This window comes from Marmota marmota, unplaced genomic scaffold, assembly GCF_001458135.2.
Source record: "Marmota marmota marmota unplaced genomic scaffold, marMar, whole genome shotgun sequence".
Lineage (NCBI taxonomy): Eukaryota > Metazoa > Chordata > Mammalia > Rodentia > Sciuridae > Marmota > Marmota marmota.
In genome coordinates, this window is record NW_025999941.1 from 11,367,226 (window position 1) to 11,387,463 (window position 20,238).

The 20,238-nt window shown below is 46.4% G+C and overlaps 1 protein-coding gene across 5 annotated transcripts in view; it reads left to right on the plus strand.

Annotated features, from left to right (window-relative positions):
- Positions 1-2,671, plus strand: part of Btd (biotinidase) — a 32,992-nt gene extending 30,321 nt beyond the window's left edge. For all 5 annotated transcript variants that reach the window (XM_015494478.2, XM_048801176.1, XM_015494476.2 and 2 more), the window contains one exon: positions 1,174-2,671. In XM_015494478.2, the coding sequence (XP_015349964.1) occupies positions 1,174-2,343 (1,170 nt within the window). In that variant the 3' untranslated portion in view covers positions 2,344-2,671. The remainder of the gene's footprint in view (positions 1-1,173) is intronic.
- The last annotated feature ends 17,567 nt before the right edge of the window (positions 2,672-20,238 follow it).

Here is a 20,238-nt window from a genome sequence, read left to right on the forward strand (position 1 = left end):
CTTGATCTAAAATGTCTTTCTCCATGGTCTGAACCTCTAACAATTTACTTAACATCTTTTCGGTTTGTTTTTTACTAATTTCTAATCTACTATAAAGATAACACAACCCAATAAGATAACACAAAACAAAACCGAAACTGAATGAAACAAAAACGGAATAAAAAAATCGTTGTATCAATTTTCTCTTCCCCAGGGCCGACAAACTTCAAACCTTTAGTCAACCATTTTTTCCAGTTTGCCTGAGAAATTTCTAGGGATAGGCAGCTTGAAACAAAAACAAGATAAATCAAAACAATAACACATTGTTTTTTGAATTGGTCACCCATTCTTTCGCTCTTCCTCAGGGGCGAGCAATTTCACTTACCTCCAAGCTTCAGAAGTTCCCCGTACGAGCCGCCAAATGCCGCAGTCTGGCTGGGCACACACAATCACAAGCCACCACACAGCTTGTAGATTCAAACAGCAACTCTTTATTCCCGAACTCACACCAGCCGTCTACAATCACGTTCTGGGGAAATCCACATTCTCTGCCCAAATCCACCTCCACTGGGCTTCTATCTCCAAAATATACTGTCTGAATCCCGTGAGAACTCAAGGGGAACTCAGGCAGCAAGATACGCCCTATTCCCAGCAGGAATAATCTTAAACCTTAAACCTGGAACCTAAACCGGGAACGCCCTAATCCACCTTGGTCCTTGAGCAAGGTCACCTACATTCAATGTCACTGCAACATGGGGTACGCTGGCAAGGAAATTGTCATACCTACTTGGCTAATGGCTCCCAGCAAAGAGATTTTTAATTTCACTTTCTATCCCCAATAATAATCATTAAGGCCTATTTCTTTACCCTTTGATTAATGCAAGATAGAATAACCTTTAGAATTTTTGACAATCTAATGAAGGTGAAAAATAATGTCTCATTGTTGTTTTAATTTGCATTTCCCTGTAACTCATGTGGTTCAGCTTCTTTTCAGATATTTCTTGGCCATTTGTTTTGTTCTTCCTGAATCATCTGTTCATCTCCTTTGCATGTTTTCAGTGGTGATTTTTTTTCTTATTATGAGAGCTCTCTGTATATTGTGAATACGAGGAATTTTTCTATTAAAAATATGAGACAAAAGGCAGGATATTTAAAATCCACGTATTTAAGCCCTTTTTCTCCCCCCTCCCCCAGGTCCTCCAGCGCCTGAGTTGCATGGCCACCAAGGGAGAGATGTTCTTAGTGGCCAACCTTGGGACAAAACAGCCATGTCATAGCAATGACCCAGGGTGCCCAAATGATGGGAGATACCAGTTTAACACAAATGTCATTTTCAGCAATAATGGAACCCTTGTTGACCGCTACCGAAAACACAACCTCTACTTCGAGGCAGCTTTTGATACCCCTCTTGAAGTGGATCACGTCACTTTCGATACCCCCTTTGCTGGCAGGTTTGGCATCTTCACCTGCTTTGACATACTGTTCTTCGACCCTGCCATCAGACTGCTGAGAGACCCCGAGGTGAAGCACGTGGTGTACCCGAGCGCCTGGATGAACCAGCTCCCGCTCCTGGCGGCCATCGAGATTCAGAAAGCCTTTGCCATTGCCTTTGGTGTCAACGTCCTGGCGGCCAACATCCACCACCCATCTCTGGGGATGACAGGGAGTGGCATACACACCCCTCTGAAGTCCTTCTGGTACCATGACATGGAAAGCCCCAAAGGTCACCTTATCATTGCCCAGGTAGCCAAAAATCCACTGGGTCTTGCTGGTACGGAAAACGCAACAGGTAAAACAGACCCTTCCCACAGTAGGTTTTTAAAAATCGTGTCAGGTGAGCCATACTGTGAAAAGGATGCTCAGGAAGTCCACTGCGAAGCCGCCAAGTGGAACATGGATGCTCCTCCCACCTTTCATTCTGAGATGATGTATGACAACTTTACCCTGGTCCCCGTCTGGGGAAAGGAAGGCTATCTCCAAGTCTGCTCCAACAGCCTCTGCTGCCATTTGCTGTATGACAGGCCCACCCTGTCCCAAGAGCTCTATGCCCTGGGGGTCTTTGATGGCTTCCACACTGTGCACGGCACTTACTACATCCAAGTGTGCGCCCTGGTCAAGTGTGGGGGTCTTGACATCCACACCTGTGGGCAGGAGATCACAGAGGCCACGGGGATATTCGAGTTTCACCTGTGGGGCAACTTCAGCACTTCCTATATCTTTCCTCTCTTTCTGACCTCAGGGATGACCCTGGAATCCCCTGACCAGCTTGGCTGGGAGAATGACCACTATTTCCTGAGGAAGCATGGACTGTCCTCTGGTCTGGTGACAGCAGCTCTTTATGGGCGGTTGTATGAGAAGAACTAGGACAAGTGTGTGATTTGTGAGTGGGCCCTGGCTGTCACATGGCAGCCCCGCCCTCCACAGGCCACAGAGCATGTACACAGGACCACCTCCCCCTGGGGGTGGCCGCCCACTTCTGGGGCACCAGATCCCACCTGGGAACTGTGGCAAGAGGTAGGAGAGGCAGGTTCCCTCTTCTCCTACATGTCAGTGCTTGAGATGTTTTCTGGTATTTTCTATTAATATTTGTCTTTTCAAGCCACATCTTCCTCTAGCACATCTCTCAGTACACAATTGGTTTTAAGATCTGAAACAAAAATAAATGTCAGTTGATATTTTACACACCCACAAAGCAGTGGTTCATTTTTTTCCTTGTTAATCAGGTGACACCCCGATGTGTAAATATTTTACAAGCCTTGCCTGTTCTCTAAAGTAAGAAACAAACTCTCAAGAACTGCTGTGAGGACCTTTCCTGTTCTGGTCAGCTGAACTCCATCCAGATGAAGTGGATTAATCCTGTAATCCTGAAAATTGAGATTTAGGAAGTTATGTAATTTCACCAATGCCTTTTACCTACTAAGTAAAGCATGAGAATTTAGACTGGGTTGGCTTGACTCCATAGCCTCTGCCCTCATACCCTGGCTTATGGTTTCATTAGGAAACCAAAAGCCACCCTCTAACATCATGTACCCAAGCTTTGTACTTTTCACTTGAAACACTGGAACCTAAATGTGGACCATAACAGTACAGATTTTAATAACTTTGACAGCACTGATTTTAGTATTAGGATATGAGATCCTGAAATTGAATTAAAGTAGAATAAATGAACCACTAGGAGATTTAATCCTTTGAATAGTTTGAGCACTAAAAACAAAGACTTTGCCGAGTATATCATCAAGTTATCTGTATTATGTAAGAACCCGCCAATATACAACATCTTTGAGTATTTATGCCTGAGAAAAATAATTAATATGTACCAGGCATTGTCCTTGCTGCAATAATAAATAGGAAGGGTGTTGGACTTGCCCTCAAGTTGCTCAACATCTCTATCCTTAGTACAGGAATTCACTCTAATAGAGCCCTGCTTGTTCTAAGCGCCTATGCTATACCATGTATGGTACGGTGGTCCAAGTCACTGCTGTATGACTGGAAAGAATAGAATATTAAACCAATGAGGGAAATCACTGTCTGGGAGAAAGAAGCAGGTGCTGCTTGGATGACATCTGATCTGAACTTCATTCAGAAGATAATGAGGGAGGAAAAAAAGTCAATATGTGCAAAGGTAGAAAGGTATGAAAGTATGGGTCTTGTTCAGGGAGAAATAAACATGCACCTATGTGTCTAGGTCATAAGGTGAATAAGGCCAAGAAAAGGCAGATTGGGGCTAGATTATGCATGACTTTCTATGTCTTGCTAAGAGTTTGGACTCTATTTTGAGTTTGTAGAATCACCCAAGTTTGTATTATCATTTTATATGGATATGCTCAGACTTATACAAAAGCAGACAAGATGATGAACCTCCACGTACCTAACACCCACCTTCAACAATTATTGTGGTCAACCCTATCCATCACCCTTACTCTGCTCCATCATACTTTGAAACAAATCCCTACACTATCTGATTTTATCCACAAATATTTTCCTATGTATCTCATTTAAAAATATATTTCATCAAAAGTCTGTATCCAAGGGCTGGGGTTGTGGCTCAGTGGTAGAGCGCTTGCCCAGCATGTGTGAGGTACTGGGTTTGATTCTCAGCACTGCATAGAAATAAATAAAGGTCCATTGACAACTAAAACAAAAATTTTAAAAGTCTGTATGCAGTTGATGTTTGAATTTCCAGTGTCTTCACAAACTGTCCTACTTTTAAAATTGTAATAGTCCACACATTGAAATTGGCATTTCTCGGGGCTGGGGTTGTGGCTCAGCGATAGAGTGCTCGCCTAGCATGAGCGAGGCCCTAAGTTTGATCCTCAGCACCACATAAAAATAAAGGTATTGTGTCTATCTACAACTAAAAAAAATTAAAATTAAAAAGAAGTTGGCATTTCTCTTAAATCTCTTAATTGGGGTTCTTCATATTATACTCTCTTTTTTCCTTCCCCTTTGTAATTTATTTGTTGAAGACAATGGTTGTTTGCCTTGTAGAGTTTTCCACAGCTTGAATTTTGCTAGCGCATCCTACCCACATCATTTAATATGTTCTCCCTTTATTTATTTATTTATTTTTGGTACCAGGGATTGCACTCAGGGGCACTCAACTCCTGAGCCACATCCCCAGCCCTATTTTTTATTTTATTTAGAGACAGGGTCTCACTGAGTTGCTTGGTGCCTGGCTGTTGCTGAGGCTGGCTTTGAACTCGCAGTCCTCCTAACTCAGCCCGGTGTGCCTGGCTGTATTCCCCTTTTAAGTGTATTTCTTGTATTGAATCTAGAGGCTTGATGGATTCAGCTTCACTTTTTTATAAGAAAAACTATTTCATGGGTGATTCCTGGTGTGTTTTTTCAGGAGGCTCACAATGCTCTGTATAATGTAGTTTAAAACTTCCTAAAACCAAGCACCTTGGGCAAGTTATGTTACGTTTGAGGACTTAAATGTCTTTGTCTAAAAAAAAAAAATGGATATAGCAGTGCCTACTATGTTCACAGACTGTATTGAGAACAAGATATTGCAAATAAAAAAGGTGAGCACAGTGCCAATCACAGTGTGACCCAGCGCTGTCTACAACACAGTCCCTGCCCACGTAAGCAGGCAGCCAGAAAGTCCTCTCCCATCTGGAGTAGAAGAGTCTAATCATGTTCAGAAAGAGCAGGGACACATCTTCAACAATCCTTGGGCAATAAGTAAGCCTAATCCCCACAGCCCTGTGGGACACAATGGTAGAAAAATAGGGTACCAAAGCGGAGACTTAGGCTGTCCAGTTGGCCTCTGTAGCCGCAGAGCCTAAAGCACAGCCTGATACTACGCACTAAGTGACTGAGAGACTAGCAAGGAGGCCTTAGGCCCCTATTACCATCTAGAGGTGCTGGGTTCGTTGCCTCCTTCAGCAAATTGAAGAACAGGATACAGAAATAGCAAGCAAGAGTGGGTTGACTGCAAAAGTGAAAGAGATACAAAGATAGACTTCTTGGAACAGAAGGGACCCCAGAGCTGGAAATCCGGTGGGGAAGTTTTGGCCTGTTCTTTTTATGGTCTTTTATGGTCTCTGGAATTTCCTCCTTTCCTTAGCTCCTCCCCTCTCCACACTTTGCCCACCATTACTGATTGATGCCCCCTCTATCCACGAGTTTTTAATTTTTCTATTGGATTCCCCTACTTAGGAGCATACATTTGGAAGTGTCTGGCTTGTGCCCACGGAACACTTTTATCAAGCAGGAAGTTGACCTCATCAGAAGACCCTCTCCGTGCTCCTTTGTTCTTCCCCCCCCCCTCCCCCCGCACCTGCCCTGGATGCCTAAGCCCTTCCAGCTCTCCCTCATTCTGAAATTCCAAAGCAAGACACTTGTCCCAAGGCCAGCTTCTCCAAGATCCTCAGGCTCTTCCATCCATAATGCACCTACCACATTAACACAAGCTCCCAAGTCAGACTGCCATCTGGACACCCTTCTGTTACTTAATCACCAGGAAATCCTTTCCAGACTCTCCCAGCACCAATGCGATCTGGCTCCAGCTACACAGAAACTGTTCTGGACAAGACGCACCCCTGCAGGATACCAGAAATGGGAAGGTGTTAATCGTGGACATGGCAAATGCCAGGCTAGTTCTTAAAGTAAGGTCAGGTCTGTAAGGACAAACGGCACCCACATGTCAAAGGCAAGAGATGGGAAGCAAACCACTGATCAGAAGGCTTTTCCTTATTCAGTATTTAGCAGCCCAGTCAATTGGTGGAACCCTGGCATGGCTCATTTTCAGGGCAGAAAATGGCAGTGGGTCGCAGCAAGGACCTGGGTTATATAGGCTTCATTTAGGGTGGGACAGGAGGGCAACTCCTGGCGTTCATTATATAGGGGTCCAGCTCAGTCATTAGGCTGGGACAGGGATGTGCATAGGGAATTTCCTGGGGCTTATTGTATTGGCATCAGGTGACCCATTAGGGTGGGGGATCAGGTGCCAAACAGGTAGAGTTCCTTTTGTGTTCCTTTTCTGGCTAAGGCCTGGGATTTAAAATGACAAAAGCTTAGGGAAAATGTCCTTGGACTTATTTTCCATATCTTTCAAGGTCAGCCTCACCTGAGAATAAATGAAGACTAGAACTGGCGGATTTCCTAAAATTCATCAGGATCATGATAAATTATGAAGCCTCACCTTACAAATGGTCTAAAACGAGTAGGGGAACAGAGTCCCCTAAAGTGTCGGGTCTCCATTTTTGTTTTTTTTTTTGTTGTTGTTGTTTGTTTGTTTGTTTTTTTGTCAGAAATAACTGTCCCAGAGACACGAACTTGTAATGGTCACTGGAAATTCTGGTAATGTAATGGCACCCTTTCCTCCACAGAAAATTTTAATTAAGCATCTCCAGAAATCTTCACCACAATTGATCTTAGGACTATCACCCAAAGGATCTCTGCAAAAGAGTTCAGTGTAGAAAGCTTCCTATTTCCTTTTGCTCTCTCTTAAAATAATTTGGCCGCGGGCCTGAAAAAGTGCTGAACACTCCTTTACTAGTTTTTCAAAAACATTTGTGGACTATCTAGTAATATTAACAATATGTATAATAGTTTGTAAAATTTTTCAATCAGGAAATGCAAAGTGTGATAAGGAAGACTGAAAGGAAAGCAAGGAACCTGGAGATGGGCGAGTGAGAAATGAAAGACAGAGACCAGGCAGAGAAACGCAGGAGAGTTTATTTGTCAGAGCTGATAAATAAAGGCCATCTCTTCATAGACAGAGAGAGGCAAAACAGGCTTGGGGTTCAGGGCTTTTATGGGGCAGGCTCAGAGATCAGAGCCAGGTGGGTCCTAATGCAGGCAGTTAAGCCTGGGGTTGCTATGAGGGAGTGGTGAGCCTTTCTAAGAAAGGCCCTTGGGTGGGAAAGCAAAATTTTTCTTAAGATGGTGGCAGTCACTTAAGAAGGCCGTCCAGATGCTAAGCAAGGACCTTATATTCCCCTTTTCTTGTTTGTTATTGGGCCTCTCAGGAGACAGAGGTGTAGATCAATCTTCTGTAGATTTTTCCTGGTGGGAAAAAGTGGCTTCTGAGCACTTGTTAGGGGTGCAGGGCATCATTGAGGCAATTATGATGGTCGGGAGGTGCCGGGCGATGGTGACTTCAGATGGCCCAATTTTGTTGAGGGCTTGGAAGTCCTGTAACAGAAGCTGGTTCACGGTTTGGTTAGAGATCCTTTTAATCTGGTCTTGAATAAATCTAATGATGCAGGGGGCAAGCATTAGCAAAAGGCCTATGACAAGGAGAGAGGTCAGGAAAGGAAGGGCCCACTGGAGAAGGGGGTTACTTAGCTTCCATCCTTCAGTTCCAATGGCAGTTGGAAGCTTTGAGGCCTGAAGGAGATGGAAGATAAAGGGGGCATTAGTAATTGAAGTTCCTTTGGTGGTAAGGAATCCGTGCTCCTTCCAAATAGCAGAGTGGGAGAGAAGTACGTGGAAAGAGTATTTAGAGTCAGTGTAGACATTGAGGGAGGCTCCCTTTGCCAAAATCAAGGCTCTGATGAGGGCAACCAGTTCAGCCTGCCGATTGGATGTATTATTGGGGAGGGGAGTGACTTCCACACCCAGGGTTAGAGACTGTAGCATACCCTGTCCAACAAACTCCCTCTTGAAGGAAGGAAGAGCCATCTGTAAACCATGTGTATGTTGCTTGGAGCAAGGGGCCTTCCTTGCTCCAGGCAACATACACATGGAATAGTGCCCTGTTCCCCTAATGGGAAGGTACATCCTCACAAAGTTGGGGGCTATGCTTTCTTTCTCCCCTCATATACACTTCCATCCAGACTCACCTGCTGCTCCCCTGATCCTCACCCTTACCTGTATGTTGGAGGGATGTAGAAGAAGCTCCTCCAGAGTTTCAATGCATGAATGGGTAAGAGGAGAAGAGATGGAAGAGTCCTGAGGAGCAGGGAGGAGAATAGCGGGGCTTAAAGGTGAGCCCGTGTGGAAAGTAAGACTGGGATCTTCCACCAGGGAAACCTGTAGAGATAAAAGGTGGCAGGGGGATAAGGAATAAAAGACCTTGTAGGTGAGCAGTTCCTTTAGGTGATGGGGAGCCAGAATGCCCCAAAGGTGAAGGGCCCCAAAGGTGAGTTTCTTTGACTCATTAATGAGTAGAGAGGCTTTGACCAGAAGTCAAGACCCTTTGATAGAAAAGCCACAGGGGCAAAGGTTGGCCCCAGCATGTGTCGGAGAACCCCTAGAGCAAATCCCTGCTTTTCAGCCACTTAAAGGTGAAATGGGCATGTGAGATCAGGGAGATGGACAGAGAAAGTTTTGAAGTTATTCTTCTGTGTTGTAGCCAAGGGGAAAGCTAAATTGACACTTTGTTTTTCTTTCTTTTTTTTCCCCGTAGGCCTCTTATCAAGCCTGGTGAGTCTGTCCTTTGTATTTCAATGTTAGCTTCTGTGTGGCCCTGGCCAGGGAGATGGCTGCCTAGGGCTTCACAATGTAGGAGAGTTCTAGGTCCCTTGTTTGTCTAGAAGTAGGGTCTCTGGAGGAATCCAGAGCTTAAGTGGCGAATAGAACCTGGGTGGGGGGGAGCAAGAGGAGCAAAGGGAAGGCTTAGAATGGAGAAAGGAGAAAGCCTGCACATAAGGGATTTCCTTCCATTTTCCTAGGCACTCACAAAAGTTATGAAGATTAGAAGATTCAATTGACCCATGGGCCTTTAGATCAGGAGCCAAACGGAGTGGGGCTAAGTGGGCAAGGAGGCAGCCAAGAGGTGAGTCAGATGGCATTTGGGAGTTCCCCATGGCAAAGTTGGAGTCTGGGACTGAGAGAAAGGAGTCACCTGCTACTTCCCTAGTCCTGGGCTTTGCCCATACAGCGTCTTGGTTGCCTGGCCAGGGCTTTCATGAGCTCTGCTGAGGAGCTGAGAACCAAGACCCAAGAGTGAACTCGCCAAGAGAAAGGGATTGGGAGTTCCCCATGGCGAGTTGGAGTGAAGTGGCACCCCCTCTCTCCACAGAAAAAGTCTTAACTGGGCTTCTCCAGGAATCCTCACCATGGCTGATTTTGGGACTGTCAGCCAAAGAGTCTCTGAGAAAAAGTTCAATATGGATAAATTTCCTATTTTCCTGTTGACCTGTTTAGCTTGGCCACTGGCCAGGAAGATACCAGCACTCCAGGTGCTGGGCACCCCCTTAATAATTTTTCACAAATGTATCCAGTATAGTAGTTTGTAGAAATGTGCTAACGAGGCTTCTGGCCTTGAGCTGGGCTTCACAGAGATGTCTACATTTTTTAAGATAAGAAGAAGATACCAATTGGGCTCCATGGTAACAGCTGGCAGGGGAAGAAAGAAAGGAGAGAAGAAGCTCTCCCTTTCTCAGGTGTTGTCCTTGAAGTATTAACTTGCCTAAAACAGTGAAGGAAAAAGCTGCTTTTGTGTGAACTTCTGCAGGCTGTGAACTTCTGAGCCCCTCCCCTTACATGCTGGGTATAAAACTCTGAAATTACCTGTATTCGCCGTTCAGGGGATTGATTGATCACAGCAAAGGCTGTACCCTCTGAACCTGGCTGCAGCCAAATAAAACTGTTTCCTGCTATCTTTGGTGCCCTGCCTCGTTTGTCCCTAAAACAGAAGTGAACTCATCAAGAGGAAGGGATGGGTGAGAATCTTGGTGCTGGGCCAAGATCTAAGTTGTAAAGACTTGTCTGGGGCTGGAGATGTGGCTCAAGCGGTAGCGCGCTCACCTGGCATGCGTACGGCCCAGGTTCGATCCTCAGCACCACATACAAAGATGTTGTGTCTGCCAAGAACTAAAAAATAAATAAATATTTTAAAAATTTTCTCTCTCTCTCTTTTAAAAAAAAAAAAAAGATGAGACTTGTCACTGCTGTCTCTAGGGAGTAGACTTGGGAGGAGGAAGAGAGGGGAAGGGCAAAGCCACTTACTCAAATGATGCCAGAGTGTAGATGAAGAAGAGTGCTAGGTGAATGGAAGAAGGTGTGTCATTGTCCTGGGCCCTCAGGCCAGGATCCCAAAGTAGCTCAAATTCCGGAGGGGAGAGCAAAGCTGATGGGAGAACGTGATCAAGTCACTGGCATCAATGAAAGAAAAGTGGCACAGGACTAATCACACACACATAGCTGGGATAAGAAGCAGGTTTATTGTCAGGAGCCTGACAAGGCTGCTCTGCAAAAAGAGAGGGACAGCAGCAGCAAGGGGGGAGAGCAGGTATTGTGATTGGGCCAGAAAATGGAGGGGGTCTTTGAGATGTATGTGAATGGGCCCATGGTGTGAGGTGATAGAAGGAAACATCCCAGATAGTAGGATCCACCTCGGAAGGGGGTAATGGGAAGGCCCTGGCAGAAGGAATAGGGGATGGTCCTAAGGTAAGGGTGCGGATCTGGACAGAAGCGTATATGAGGGGAAAAAGAAAGCATAGCCTCCAATTTTGTGAGGATGTCCCTTCCCATTAGGGAAATGGGGCACTGTGGAATGACCAAAAAGGAGTGGGTAAAAATTAGAGCCAAAAGTGCAAACAAGGCTAGGTGTCTATAAGTGTTGGTAGTAGGCCCCCAGAACTCCTTGAGGACTGAATATGTATCCCTGGGGTCTAGGAGGAAGAGGACAGGCCTACCTGAAACATGCAGAGTTACCCTGGGTTCCTGTGGAGTGATGGTAGTGGTCGGGTGATAGGGAGCTTGTCCTCTGCAGCCAGTCCCAAGAGTTGGAAAGGGGAACCAGAGGGCTGGATGGCCAGGGGCCGCTATGGGCTCAGGGACAGTCAACATCCCAGTGTCCCTCCTGATGGCATTTAGGACAAGGGCCAGGAGGCTTGTAAGAATTGGGTCATGTACAATCCCAGTGACCCATCTGGCTGCATTTAAAACAGGGTCTGGGTGGTCCCAAGGGACCCTTCCACGGGCCAGTGGAACCAGAGACAGATGCTGAGTCTGGATGGATGGCTTGAGCAAGCATCTGATATTTCTGCTTCTGGGCCTTCTCGATTCTCTCGTTATACACCTTAAAGGCCATTCCCAGAACTTCAGCTTGGGGAATTAGGGGCCCCCTCTTGAGGTGCCTTAGTTTGGCCATAATATTGGGAAACTCTGGAGAAAAAGTAGGTCATTAGTACTTGTCTCTCATCTGGAGTCTCAGGGTCCAGATTAGTATATTGTAATAAAGCCTTGGTCAGGTGATATAAAAATACTGAAGGGTTTTCATTTTTATCTTGGATGACTTCCTGGAGCTTTTCATAATTGATAGCCTTATAGGCTGCCTTTCTAAGTCCTACTGTTGTAGGGACAAATGAGGCAAGGCAGGAAACAGTTTTATTTGTCTGCAGACAGGTTCAGAGGGCACAGCTTTTGCTGTAATCAATCAATCCCCTGAACCCCAAGTTCAGATAATTTCAGAGTTTTATACCCAGCATGTAAGGGGAGGGGCTCAGAAGTTCACAGTCTGCAGAAGTTCACATAAAAGAGCCTTTTTCTGGGCTGGGGATGTGGCTCAAGCAGTAGCGCGCTCTCCTGGCATGCGTGCGGCCGAGGTTCGATCCTCAGCACCACATACAAACAAAGATGTTGTGTCCGCCAAAAAGTAAAAAATAAATAAGTATTAAAAAAAAATAAAAAATAAAAGAGCCTTTTTCTTTCACTGTTCTGGGCAAGTTAACTCTTCAAGGACAACACCTGAGAAGGGGAGAGCTTCTTCTCCCCTTTCTATCCTCCCCCTGCCAGCTGTTACCATGGAGCCCAATTGTAACTTAATTTAAAAATGTAGACATGTCTGTGAAGCCCCAGTTCAAGGCCAGAGGCCTTGTTTGCACATTTCTTCAAAGTACTATACTGGATACGTTTGTGAAAACTAGTAAGGGGGTGTCCAGCACCTGGAGTGCTGGTATCTTCTCGGCCAGTGGCCAAGTAAACAAGGTGACATGAAAATAGGAAGTTTATCTACATAGGACTCTTTTGCAGACACTCTTTTGCTGACAGTCCTAAAATCAGCCATGATGAAGAGGGCTTTTCTTTGGAGAAAAGGGGGTGCCACTTTACTACCATAAGGCAAGCAATGAATTGGTTTAGAAAGAGTACTAGTTACTCATCTAGGTGAATTATAATCCCAATTGGGATCCCAATCAGGGACCGCTTCAGTGCCAATCAGATGGGCAGGGGAGGTCTGATATACCTCATCAGCATAATTTCTAGCTCGTTCCCAAACTCCCCTGCACTCCTCGGGCAGGAGGGTGGTAGACAAGATCATATGGACATTATGGAAGATCAAATCATATAATTGGGTCAGATATTGAAACTCTTTGATATATGTGGTGGGGTTGAAGTACAGACCCAAGCCATTTTTCCATCTGTGAAAGAGAAAGGCACATGAATCCGGATTACACCATCTACCCCAGCCACCTCTCAGAGAGGACACAGAGATGTGGGTTGGGCAGCCGCAGCCCATGAGTATATGGCAGGATGAGAGAAGGGTGGAGGGGCTGTGGGGACAGTTGCTGTGGCGGCTTCATCAGAAAAAGAATTGTGGTTTGGTGGGGGCTCATCTGCTCTGTCCTTGGAGGAGGAGTCCTAGGTAGGATCTTCTGTCCCTTTGGAAGCAGGCATAGGAGAGGTGAGAGCTAAGGGTATTTGTGCAGGAGAGCAAGAGTTGCAGAGAGAGGGCTTAGAATATACAGAGAAGGCCTGAACGTATGATATCTCTTTCCATTTTCCTGAACACAATAGTTGAAACATCCCTGATAACATTGGGATCTGAAAGGAAAGTGATCACAACACTCTGAGCAACCAAGAGATCTTTATTGCGGCAGTGTCTGATCGACAGGAAAAAGAGGAGAAAAGAGAGAGAGAGCCCTCACAGGAGAAGGTTTTTATAGCCCTCTGCTGTGCTGTGCTGCCTAAATCTAATAGGGTCTCTGGGTCTGCAAGCTGCCTTGTTGGTGCAAGAGGGGCTAAGTGTTCAGCCTAGAGCAGGGGTGGAGGTATTGGGGGTTTGAGCGTTCAACCTTGAGTGGGGTTTAGTGTTCTGCCTTGAGGCAAACAAGTGATAAGGATGCAGACCAATGGAATTGAGTGCCCAGGCTACCCTGCAGCTAACATTCCTCCCTTTCTGTTTTTCTAAGCGGCGTGGGGGTGATCCAAATTCACTTGGCTACTTCCTGCTGAGAGGGTGGGCATATTTGGGGACAGGCTTGGGAATGCCAAGGCAGCTAGAGATAGCACTCAGTGGGTGTAGACAGTTATCTCAGCAGGGGAAAAGTCCACAAAGATTCCTTGAAGCCATGAGTTGTCAAAGGCATCAAACCATTCCTGAGCGGAGGAGATCCTTGGTATTAGCCATCGGTCCTATTGTAGGAACTCTTGGAAATATTGAAAGCATTGTCTCCACATGGTGTCACCAGCACCTGAAGAGGATCAGAGCAAGCAAAAACAGGGTGAGGATTAAAGCAAAGGTCCGTTGGGGGCAGGAGTTCCAAGGGCCACGAGGAGGCTTAAAGGGTGTAAAGGCTCAAAAATCCAGGATGACAGGTCAAGAGGATCCCTGGGTGCATCGTCTCTCACTGTCCACTGGCCATTGTTTTTGCATTGTCAACATGGGTGAGGGCTTCTCGAGGGGAGTTGGAGTCATCTAGTTTATGAAGCAGTTGGTAGTCCCTGAGAAGAAGCTGGTTAAAGGTATGGTTAGAAATTGTGTTCATCTGGTTTTGCAGGAATTTTATTGTGCCTGGGAGGAAGGTGCAGAAGAGCAATATGCCTATAAGTGGGCCTAGGAGGAGCAGGAGCCAGGTGACTAAGGGATTTTGAAAAATCCCAGAGAAGCAGTTTGGGAAGTAGCTTTAGTCAGTTGGGTTTCAAGGTCAGTGAGTTTGTTGACATTCTGTTCTACTAGGCCTGATTCATTTACATAATAGCTACGGTTCTTCCCTGAAAAAAAGACAAGTACCTCCCTTTTTGGCTGTCAATAAGTCTAGAGCTCCTCGGTTTTGGAGAACCACCTGAGCCAGCAAGGTGACCTGTGTCTGGAGGGAGGAGAGTGACTCCACGGACTTTTGTGAAGGACATCTTTAGTCCAGATGGAGTGTCCGATAGCTCTTCCTGAGACTCCAGCTGCTGCTGCAGATGCGGCTAGGGAGATTCCTATCAAAATAGGCAGAAAGGATGCACGCTTGCTGTGAGGGAAATTAGGGTGAGGGAGTAAGAGTTCAAACTCTGCAGTGCTATATAAAGCAAGTTGGGGGGTTACTTGGACAATGAAACAGGAAGCGGTTATATTGTCAGAGATGTGGATCATCAAGGTTCTGTCACACCAAAGAAAGTCTCCAGGGCTTGTGTAGTTATTTGTGAACGCGATCGTGTAATGTGAGCATCTGTGTGTTGGGTGTGGGACGAAGGGCTAATGCAGAGCCATTGGGGCAAGGAAGAGGAATTGGTGTTACTGGGGGTGGGTTCCCACAAAAGGATGTTTGATGCAGGTTGCATTTTAATGCCGGTGGAGGAGAGATCATATGAGGAGAATTTGAGGGGGACTGTGGCTAGGAGGGGCCTTTCCAGGGAGACACAAAGGAAACAGTATGGGGATTTAGTGTGGGGACTGTCGTGTTTAGAAATGTCAGCGTGTCTTGGATGATTCTGATCCAAGTATGGATCTGAGAACCGGGTTTGGAGAGGTCTGAGGAGGCACCTTGGTGTTCTTCTAACTGCCTAGTTAGGTCCTTTTCGGAGTCTGTATGTCTGAGGTTAGGATCGTTGACCTGGACGGGGCCTGTGCTAGTATGCTCCTCCCTATCCATAAATATCCAGAGGGTTTGGTCTGGTAGTTCGCCCAGAAGGCAGCACCCGTGACTCCCAAGGCCCATCATGGGTGGGCCGGATCTTAGATTTTCAGTGCAAAATGGTATTTTCACCATCTGCTCTGTGCTCTGGCCTCTTGCCAAATCTCCTCAGGTACCATATGGAACATACTGGTTTCCAGTCTCCTGTCATAGTGATGGATTTTACATGACCAGTAAGGACAGCCTTTATAAGTGTCTGGCCACCATTTGCAGTAATCTTGGGTCTGATCAAATAGAAAGCAGAGTTAGGGTCCCATCGAGGCTGTTTTGTAGAACTGAGAATTTGCAAGAGAAATGGTAATGGGGGTGGTTGAGTTGAGGGGAATTCATAAGTGGCAATTTGTTCGGTTTTTTATATGGATCCATCCTTCCATTGATCAAACTACTGTGAACCTCCACATGTAGGACCCAAAGGAAATATGGAAAAGGGAGGTGTAGGCTAAGAGGAGGCAAGGAAGGTAGACCCGGATCTGGAAATTAGTCATTGCTTTTGGAGGACCTGGTGAAACCGAGTTTCGGTGAGTTGGTGGGAGAGGGGCTGTAACATATACCGGTGAAGGAGAAGAAGAGGTATCCGCAGACTCAGGCTCAGGAGCTGATGCAGGTGATTTCCTGGAAATGTGAATCCAGGAAGTTGGCTTTGTTGGAGACTCCTGAAGCCTCATGGCCATGGGAGTACATAGAGTAACTTGTAGGGAGGCCTTCCCATTTTGGTGACAACAGAGAACTTTGGAGTTGTGGGGGAGAGAAGAATACCCAGGCTCCTGGCGTCAGGGGAAAAGAAGCGTGGGACCTCCGGGAGTCTGGGATAAGGGTTTCTTGGTTTTTCCAGAGTTGGGAACGTATAAAGGAGAGGAGAGGGAAAGAGAGACTTTCTGGTAGAGTCCACGGAGAAGCTATGACGCCGGTGGGGGGTGGGCAGGGTGGCCATACATGACCTCAAATGGGGAGAGAAGGGTGGATTTCCTTGGTAATACCCTGGGTCAAAATAATGCGAGGGGAAGGAATTTGATCCAATCTAAGTGAATCTCAAGGGTATGTTTGGTTAAAATTTCTTTTATTGTTCGATTGGTACGCTCCACCTTTCTGGATGATTGTGGATGATAAGGGATGTGCAGGTGCCATGGGATGTTAAGAGCTTTAGCAATGTGTTGTGTAATCTGAGAAATGAATTCGGGTCCGTTGTTGGACTGAAAAGAGGTGGGTATTCCAAATCTGGGTATTGTTGGGTGCAGAGCAGGCTGAACTGTGTTGTCTGCAGGGCAGGCTGAACAGAGGTTGGCTGCAAGATAGCCCACGCACTCAAACCCCCCTCTATCTGGTCCTTTATCACCTGTTTGCCTCAAGTCTGAACATTCAACCCTGCTCAAGGCTGAACACTTAACCCCCCACCCCTTGGGCCAACAAGGCAGCTTGCAGACCCAGAGGCCCCATTAGTTTTGGGCTATAAAAACTCCCTCCTGCCAGGCCCCCCTCTCTCTTGCTCTCTCTCTCTCTTGTTCTCTTTGTCTTTCTTGCGCGTGCTCTCTGTCTCTCTTCTCTCTCTCTCTCTCTCTCTCCCCTTCTTTCCTTCTTTCTTTTCTCTTTGTTGCACTGCTGCAATAAAGATCTTTTGGTTGCTCCAAGTGTTGTGGTCACTTTTCTTTCAGGTATGATCTCAGAAATGAGGATAGAGGCGACTCTGGTAGCCCCCTTGTTGGCAGATGGGAAGGCTTCAACCCATCCTGAGAAGGTATCTACTAGAACTAGTAGGTATTTAAGTTTGTGGCATGTTGGTAAAATCTAGCTGCCAAACGGCTGCTGGAATGTGGCCCCGCACTTGATGTGTGGGGAAGGTTCTTGGTTTCAAAGGGGTTTGAGGATTTGTTCTTTTACAGATGGAGCAGTTAGACGTTAGCTGTTGCAGAAAGTGGACATCCTTGGGTCTGAGTGTGAGAAATGAGCTCGGGAGTTAGTGTGAAAGTTGGAATGGACGTATGAGAGCATGGATCGGGTTGACATTGAGGATTTGGGTTGCGGGATAACTGGTGCTAGGGTACAATATGGGGCCAGGGCTGCTGGTTGGGCTTCCTGATCAGTCCTCAAGTTGCCTCTTGTAACAGGTAAAGAGTCATGTTGGTGTGAGCGACAGTGTGTGATTCCAATTTTAGTGGGAAGGAGTGAGGCTTTTAGGAGATTGGTGATGAGTTTAGCATTGGTGACTGCGGAGCCCCTAGTTGTAAGGAGTCCTCTCTCTTTCCATAGGGCAGAGTGAGAGAGGATTATGGGATAAACACATTTAGAGTCTCTGTATAAATTTAGGAAAGGGTCAGCCACCAGGTGGAATGCCCTAGTGGCGGCTATTAATTCAGCTTGCTGGTTGGTGGTGTGCAGAGGCAGGGATTTTGCCTCCATTGTAGAAAATTCTGTGCCGAGTGGGTCAGTCAGGGAGACAATAGCATATCCTGTGTAGTGGTGGCCATGTAAGGTGAAGATGCTGCGATCAGTGACTCAAGTGTAAGTGGCGTCAGGCAAAGGCCCTTCATGGATATGAGTGGGGCAGGGCATAAGGTTCTCTAGTGTTTCGAGGCAGTGGTGGGAGGGAGGTGCTTCAGTCTTGGGAGGGAGAGTGACTGGGTTTAAGGCTGAGCAGGCCTTAAAGGAAATGGAGGGATCATGGAGGAATGAGACTAGAAGGGAAAGGATGCAGCAAGAGAGGAGGGTCTGTAAGCCTCTGTAAGTGAGAAGATCCTCTAGAGTGTGAGGGGAAATGATAATAGTTCATGTTCCTGTTATGCTCGAATTCGGGACCCCCAAAGACCACCAGAGGCCCAAGATCGATGCAAGCAGCAAAGAGGTGTTTATTGAGAGCTAGCTCCGTCCTCCACGCACACACACAGCAACTGGTGACGCTGAGAGGCCCCGAACCCAGGGTTTGCAGCATTTTTATACATTGTTTGGAGAGGGCAGGGACTTCACATACATCATAGCCTCTTTTAGCAAATCATCATACACCGCGGGAAAATCAAATAACAACTCTAAAACATGATTAGCACATTCACTGGCAGGAACAAGTTGGGTAGGGGTGATTGGTCAGTACAAGAGGGGGATTCGTTTGAACTGATTGGTTTAAGCCAAGAGGGGTGTACGTGCTGAACTACATGGTTTCCCAACATGTTATCAACCACCATAAACTACTGGGAGGGTCATCTGGCTTCCCAGGTATTTCCCTGTCTCATGCTAATTGGTGGCTGCTAGGGGGCTGCTATGGATCCCCACCTAGCCTGACTGAGTCAGGGACACCTGGTGCAGCAGATCTCTCCTGTTATTTGTAGATAAACAACTCAGCAGGGTGGGAATGTGCTTAGGAGTGCTCTGTGGGTCTTTCCAAGGACTAAGGTCATGTCCCTTCCTTGGACAGGCTCTGCTCTGAGATAGAGGCTGGTTTTTCACTCCGAAAGTCAGCTTTTTCATCTCCTGTAGTAAAATGTGTGCTGCCTCTGAAGCACGCAGGCATGGTGCCCACCCCCCAACAGTCAGATCCAGTTGTTTGGAAAGGTAAGCAACCGGAGCAAACGTGGGCCCTTTACTCTGACCCAGCACTCCAAGAGCTAAGCCTGTTTTTTCATGAACATAAAGAATAAAGGTTTGTCGGATGTCCGGGAGATTAAGGGCTGGTGCTTGGGGGAGGGCTTGTTGTACAGACAGAAAGTGAGATTTAGGTGATGAGGGGAGGGGCTCCTGTTTATGTCCTTTGGCCATTTCATGTAGTGGTTTGGCCAGGAGTGAGAAGTTGGGAATCCAAGTCCTAAAATATCCTGCTAGACCCAGGAAGGATAGGATTTCCTCCTTAGTTTTGGGGATGGGGTAGTCATGAATTAAAGCCTTTCGATCTAGGGTGATTGATTGCCTTGGAATCTTGGGAGAGTTGGACTCCAAGGTAGGTGACCTGGGGTTGTGATAATTGTACCTTTTAAGGAGACACTCAGTAACCCTTGTCAGCCAGAAAGTTAAGAAGTGTGTTGGTATCAGTCTTGGAAATACTGAGGGGCAGAGGAGTAAGTCTTCTACATATTGGAGGAGAGTTGAAAGAGGGAGGTTGAGGCCCTTTAGATCGGCAGACAACGTCTGACCAAAAATGTGTGGGCTGTCTCTAAAGCCTTGAGGGAGGACAGTCCCTGTTAATTGTTGGGATTGTTGACTGTCTGGATCTGTCCAGGTAAAGGCAAAGAGGTCTTGGGAAAGTGGGGCCAAAGGAATGGTGGAAAAGGCATCCTTTAAATCTATAACAGAAAAATAGGAAGTTGAGGCCAGAATAAGGGACAAGAGAGTGTATGAGTTTGGAACGAGTGGATGGATGGGTTTGACACCTCATTCATGAGACGGAGATCCTGGTCCAAGTGGTAGGTCCCATTGGGTTTCTTGACTGCAAGAATGGGAGTATTATATAGTGAATGTGTGGTCTAAGGAAGCCCTTTGTGAGAAGGCTGGAAATGATGGGTTGTAGTCCCTTTTGAGTGGACATCAGGAGGGGATATTGAGGCTTGTTTGGAATGTGATGGATGTTTTTTTAAGTAGATCTCAACTGGGGGGCATTGAGCCAAGATGGAGTCTCAGTGTCCCAGACTAATGGGTTTACTTGAACTTGCACAAGTGGAAGGAAATGATTTGACGTAGCCTGTAGGGCAGCCATGGCTATAACTGAGGGGAGGGAGGATGGTGAAAACAGCGGAAAGAAAATCATGGCCTTAAACTTAGATGGAACATCTCTGCCCAAAAAGGGGATGGGGCATTGGGGCATCACCAGGAAGGAGTGTGAGAACGAGTGGCCTGAAAGTGAGCAGGGTAGGGGTGGGGTGGTTCTGGGATATATTATTTGTCCACCTACCCCAACAATAGAGGACTGAGAGGGAAGTAAGGGTCCCCAAAACTCCTGTAAAACCAAGAATGTTGCTCCAGTGTCTAATAAAAAAAGGATTTTGCA